This window comes from Vicia villosa, unplaced genomic scaffold (genome assembly GCF_029867415.1).
Source record: "Vicia villosa cultivar HV-30 ecotype Madison, WI unplaced genomic scaffold, Vvil1.0 ctg.002489F_1_1, whole genome shotgun sequence".
Classification (NCBI taxonomy): Eukaryota; Viridiplantae; Streptophyta; class Magnoliopsida; order Fabales; family Fabaceae; genus Vicia; species Vicia villosa.
Window position 1 is genome coordinate 198,996 of NW_026705945.1, and position 6,135 is coordinate 205,130.

General features: G+C 35.8%; 1 protein-coding gene across 1 annotated transcript; it reads left to right on the forward strand.

Moving 5' to 3' along the window:
* Positions 1 to 1,007: 1,007 nt before the first annotated feature.
* LOC131638950 (uncharacterized) lies at positions 1,008 to 4,230 on the forward strand. The gene is made up of 4 exons (XM_058909475.1): positions 1,008 to 1,246; positions 1,525 to 2,647; positions 2,853 to 3,800; positions 3,898 to 4,230. Exons 2-4 carry the CDS (start codon positions 1,598 to 1,600, stop codon positions 3,934 to 3,936), a joined length of 2,037 nt encoding a protein of 678 aa, XP_058765458.1. The 5' UTR covers positions 1,008 to 1,246; positions 1,525 to 1,597; the 3' UTR covers positions 3,937 to 4,230.
* The last annotated feature ends 1,905 nt before the right edge of the window (positions 4,231 to 6,135 follow it).

Genomic DNA, 6,135 nt, shown 5'->3' on the forward strand with positions numbered 1-6,135 from the left:
AAGGACGAGATATTGATAAACACTTGAGTAAAAAATATGAGATGTTCTTGTGAACGTGAAATTATTTTCTTGTAATTCATCTTGAAGTATAGTGGATTGGAGTGTTACACTCTCTTATAATAGATTATTTTGATTGAATTGTATAAATAAATTTTATGTGTTCTTGTCTTTTATTTTATTGTTAATCATGTGAATTTACTTACAAAGGTTGAATTGGATAAAAAAAAAGTGTCAGTGCTTTGAACAATGGCCTCAATGACTTGTATAATGAAATATGAAGCTTTTTCTTCTTGTATTGGTGTTCAAAATTTTGAAATTGAATAACACAACACTATCTACTACTATCATTTAAAGCAGTCAGGGTTTGGTGCTTTATGTTGGGGGAGGAAAAGAAAACTTGTGATAATAATCTTGCCAAACTTTTTACTTTAAATGGAATGAATAATCTTGCTCTAACAAAAGTAAAATGATTGAAAACATATATTATGAATAAATATTTCATGGACTTTCCGTCTATTAAATAAAGGACGGTCCACAACACCATGTGTATCTATCGACTATCTCTCCAATTTATTAAATCAAAGACCTTTTCTTACCACTAACTGCTCTCATTTTCTCCACGCTACGTCCGTGACCACACCATGTCACCATCACTTTTTTTCTGCTTAACGACCTCACCATACTTTATATTTAAAAATAATAATACTCCTCACACACTTGATATGTCGCTGATTCGAACTTGCATCTGTATAATCTATCTGACTTATGCATAATCGTCTTCAGTTTTTGGAGGTCTTTTGTAGGTTAGTCATAGTTTAATCATAACAAAATAATTAGAGGTTTTATAGTGGAAAATTTGAGGTCCTACATAGTAACCTGCCTTGCGTACCTTCAAATACAACTTTGAACTTATGTCTCTGCGCAACTATCAACTAAGCTGATTTAGCCGGAATTAACACAAACAAACATAATTTTACTGTGCCTAAAAAGGTACTGGCACACTGCTACATAGTCACAGTTTTCACAAGCCAGTGATTCAGTATCTCTGAAAATACATAGAAAAACAAAAACAAAGAAGAAATATCAAAGCTTGTGTCTCTATATATCTCCCTCACCTTTTCTTTCATCCTACTCATTCCACTCCATCATTCAATAACCAACCATTCATTTTTAGTTACATCTTTTTCCAAACACTGTCTACTCCTTGTTCACAAAAACAATACCAAAACCTCTTTTGCTTCAATAGGTTTGTTATGTTTTTTCCATTTTCAATTCATTTTTATTAGTATTATTATCCTTGTGGGTCCTATAAAATTTAGCATGGGATGCTCATGAACATGCTCACTAGATTCATGCACTATTAGTATTGCCTATACAGTTTTTTATTATATATGTTTGTTCAGGAGAGAAAATAGTATAAGCTTTTTCTTTATGCTTTTAGCTTAAATCATGGCTTTTTAAATATTGTTATTATTGAATTAAGCTGTTAATAATCAGTTTTTCTCTCCTTTTTTTTCCTTTTAGGCTTTGGTGCTGAGAATTAGTATATAGTATTGTTTTGAACTTTGAACTTGTTCAATTTTGGTTTGGGAGCAAGATGTCTGAGAGGAGATTGAACATCAATGCTCCTCTGATGTCTGTGAGGCGAAATTCGGCTACATCACCGTCGTTAACAGAATCAAAGAAGAAGATATTAGAGAAACGAAACACGCTTGCGAGTTATAAGTCCGAAATGGCATTGGATCAGGTTACTGAACCTGTTGCAGTGCCTTTCAATTGGGAGCATATACCTGGAAGATGCAAAGGTGGTAATACTGGATCTGAAGTACTTCAAATTCCTCCTAAGAACGCTAAAATCGCGCCAATTCCTCGGCTTCCGCCTGGAAAATCTGTCAAATCAGGTAATCAAAAGGATTCTGTTGTTGAGAAGAATTTTGTTTCCCCGAATAAATCGAAGTCTTTTAGCGGAAATTTGGTTAAACTAGACTGTGATAGAGAAAGAGAAGCCGAGAAAAGAATCGAGAGTAGAAGATATCATGTTAAGGAGAAGGAGAATGACTACGATGACAACGCCTATTCGGACGCGGTGGAAACGCTGTCGCATTTAACAGAATCATTCTCTGTGAACTGCAGTGTGAGTGGTGTAAGTGGATTGGATCATGATAATTTGGATTCGAAGAGGTTTGGAACATTTTCTACTGATCAACAAACAAGAGACTTCATGATGAACCGATTCTTGCCAGCCGCGAAGGCTATGACATTACAACCTTCTCAATACTCTTCAAAAAAGCAATCTGTACTAGTTGAACAACAGCCTCGAGATGTTAACAAATTGATTCAGAATGCGAAGAAGCCGTTGGTGACTGATATTGTACCGTATACTGGTATACGTCAAGAGGAAGAAAGTGAAGATGAAGATGTAGATGAAGGTGATGTTTATGATAATGATGATTCTGATAATGTATTGAGTAAAGGATGTGGTTTGATATCGAATTTACAGCTTAGAAATTCGTTGTCGATGTTAAATCCTGCGGCTGGCATGAAAATGAAGAATCAAGTTGCCTTGCCTTCTTCTGCTTGTGAGGTTGTGAAACCTAACAAAAGATCGCATATTCGATCTTTTAGTCCAATTCCAGCTGTGAAAAAGGTAAAAACAATTCACCATCTTTCGATTTTCTCGAGTGGAATTTAGAGTTTTTTCTTCTCCAGTTGATTTTAAGCCTTTGAGTTTATTGTTCAATTCAATCCACTTTTACATGAATGAATCCGAATATAAATCACTTAACATTCAACTTACTTTTAGTCAGAATCAATTTTACGAAATCAATGTTTGTCATGAATCTTTCATGTAGGCTTGGGAAGCAATTCACAGAAACAAGTCAAGCGCTGCAACTGCGACATCGCCTGATATGCAAGAAAGAAAGACGAGAAGGAGCAGTGAATCAAACAGGTTTGCTTATTCAGGTGAGTTGCTTCCAGGAAGGCTCTCTCCGTTCCGTCGTTCACGAGCAGCTGCAGCAGGCATATCTCCTTGTAGAACTAAACCTCAATCTCCCTTTCGCGGCACAAAGTTGCCCGGTGATTCTAATGAAAACAATAATTCTGGCAATTTGAAATTCCACAGCACAGGACTAGGAAAGTTTCAAGGAGTTCCAAACCAAGGAGCGAAAAGAGGTTCATATTCGGGAAGTTTGGCAATCGAAAAAACATTGTACATAGATAATTCGAGTACTGTCAAACTATCGTCTTCAAATTTAAGTTACGCAGATAACAAAAGGAGGATCGATGCTATGACTGCAGATTTCGACAAAAGAAGAGAGAAAGAAAGAAATTCTAGCATAGAAACTTCTCAAGATACAAAACATGAAGCTGAAAAAGTCACATTGGACTATGAAGTGTTAAGTTCTTTAGGTGGAAATTCTACAACTTTGTCTGGAATGCTACATCATATAGCGAAAGAATATGAATCCGAAGTATTGACAACTGATCAATATATTAACCACGAACGCGTGTCAGTGCAACCTGTGCAACGGACATTTGATGAAGATTCAACCAACAGCAACAAGCAAATTGTGTTAGCTAATTCTCCTCTTCCACCACCATTACCAAAATCACCTTCTGAGTCTTGGCTTTGGCGCGCGTTGCCTATAAATTCGCTTAAGAATTCTTTCCTGCATTCAAATCAAGGCACAAAATCTCATGCTAAAAGAAATGATTCCAATGCAGCATCAAGCAATGTCAAATGGGAAACCATAGTGAAAACTTCGAATTTGCATCATGATCATATTCGGTATTCTCAGGTAATAATCTTATCAATTCCTTTTTGCATAATTTTGTTTACATCAACTCAACTATGTTGTGACTAAAATGAAAATTCACATTTAACATTCTCTGTAGGAACTACCATCGCGTAAATCTCATCATTCAAAATCATAAAGACGGAACAATGATAGTGTTTTTCTTGAATTGTATAGTATATAGATGAAAATCAAAATCAGTTTTGATGATCAATGAGTGTAAAGCTTCTTTTGTGGCGCTTTCGATATTTCTTAACCTCGCCTAGAGAGGCGTGTTTCGATTATTGCTGTGTGCATTTCATCATGTTATTTTAGTATTTTTGATTTCTTGCTGCTTGATCAGAGGAATGATTCTTTGCATTCCCTCATGTGGAGGAATCAGCACTTACTATTTTTTATGTAAAAATCACACAAGTGATTATTCACGCTTTCATTGATTGATATCCTTTTTATGATTTTCTTTAGTCGGTAAATCCTATCTCAACAGATAAAAGTTGATATCGTTAGGTTGGACGTATGACAGAGGTCAATATCAAAATTCAAACTTTGATTCTTATTATCTTTCGGGTTGATTAAAGAAAAAGAATTTGTTATCAATTCAATATCATAATAAATTATAACTATTTATATTTATTTTAAGATGTTTACAGCCCAATAAAACATAGTTTATTTATATTAAAAATTTGAACTACATGTATTCTAAGAAGTATATCCATTATTCACGTATTGATACCATGTGAGAAGGGATGGATGGATGGATGCAGATTGCAGAGAGATAGGAATGGAGATAATGATGGCAGGGGACCTATTATTGACGTGACAAAGGAGATAGAGATAACGGATAACTCATGAAATATCAATGAATTCTTGACTTAGTGATAATGTATTTATTGCTTGTACAATTTTGTGACTCTCATTAACCACACTATTTTAAAACAATTCTTTTAGTTTGTACTTAGGTGCAACATTAAATAATTGACCTTCAATCTTACAATTTAATCTCATATATTAATAGTTTAGAAATCTTGGTATCGGGTCTTGCGACTGACTAATTCAAGAGGGATCAATCTCACCGTCCACTAGTGGAGGCTCTGTTTAAAGTTAGAACAAAGTTTTGTATGGACTGACCCAACAGAAGGATTGATAGCATCTAGCAGGATTCAAACTCGGGACCTTGAGAGAAGCACACTCTCAAGACTCAAGCCTCCACCGCTAGGCCAACCCTTGGGGGTTTAAAGATCATTTACGTTGATATCAATAATGTGCTCGTGAGTTATTCTTAGGGATGACAAACGAACATGTCCATTCCGCAAAAGCCTATAAAAAGTGAGACAGGGTGAGCATAATTAAAGATGCGGATCTAAAATTTTAACCTGCTTGGCACTAAAGTGCGGGTAGTGTAGGACGGACTCGCGAACACTACACCTTTTAAATTAAAAGATGCATACTAATATGTTAATGCTTGCCTGCGCAAAAGTCCTAAAAAATGACAGTGCAGAGCGGACACATTAGAGAATGAAAGTCTAAACTCTTGGTTGCACCGCACTAAAGTGCAAGCTAAACGAGCATGCCCAACGGGTTGGGCACGTTTTGCTACCCCTAGTTGCTTTTGCCATTAAACATAGCCAGGGAAGATGGTTTGAAATTGTCTAGGACATGTGAATCCCAAATATAAATATCTACCTTTAAAGATTGAGGATCCACAGAGTCTTCCTGATTGTTAACCATTTGTTGTAGTTATTGTTGTAGATCCCTTATATTGTCTAGTAATGTCTCGTTCTAGCGACGTCTTCCTAGTGATGAGCATCTCCTCCATGGCAGCTTGGTCACCGTCACTAATAACTAGCTCGCCCTGACCATTAAGGGAGCATAAATGGGTTAATGTTTGGATTTGTGTGTGCACGTTGGGTACACTAGTTCATAAATCTACTGGTGTTATGCCAGTAAGAGTCGCAATGTCACTTTAGGTATGTTAGATGAAGATTTCGACTAAAGGATTGTGATACCTTGAAGTATTGGGTTATGATGAAGAAATAGTTCTCATAGAGCTATTTAAGGATTTTTCTCTTTGGAAGAAGTGTTATTTGACCAAAAGTAGTTTTTGTAATATTTACAAGTATCCTTCGACGAAAGCGTTGACATGATCGAAATGCTAAAGCGGGAAGATTTGAATTTCAAATGGAACAGTTTTGTTTAGCGGACGCGAGGGAACATCTGAAACGAAATGAGCGTTCGAAATATCGAACGTGGCAAAGATCTATGTAGAGACCGTTAGGGTCGAAATAGTATAAATAAGAGTGCTATTATTTAGATTGATATGTTCGAATCAATATACAAA

What these genes read in the sequence shown, in the direction of transcription:
- LOC131638950 (XM_058909475.1), top strand. Translation starts at nt 1,598, where the DNA reads ATGTCTGAGAGGAGATTGAACATCAATGCTCCTCTGATGTCTGTGAGG. An exon ending in CAATTCCAGCTGTGAAAAAG is followed by an intron (nt 2,648 to 2,852) that starts GTAAAAACAATT and finishes TCTTTCATGTAG; the next exon opens with GCTTGGGAAGCAATTCACAG. An exon ending in ATCATATTCGGTATTCTCAG is followed by an intron (nt 3,801 to 3,897) that starts GTAATAATCTTA and finishes CATTCTCTGTAG; the next exon opens with GAACTACCATCGCGTAAATC.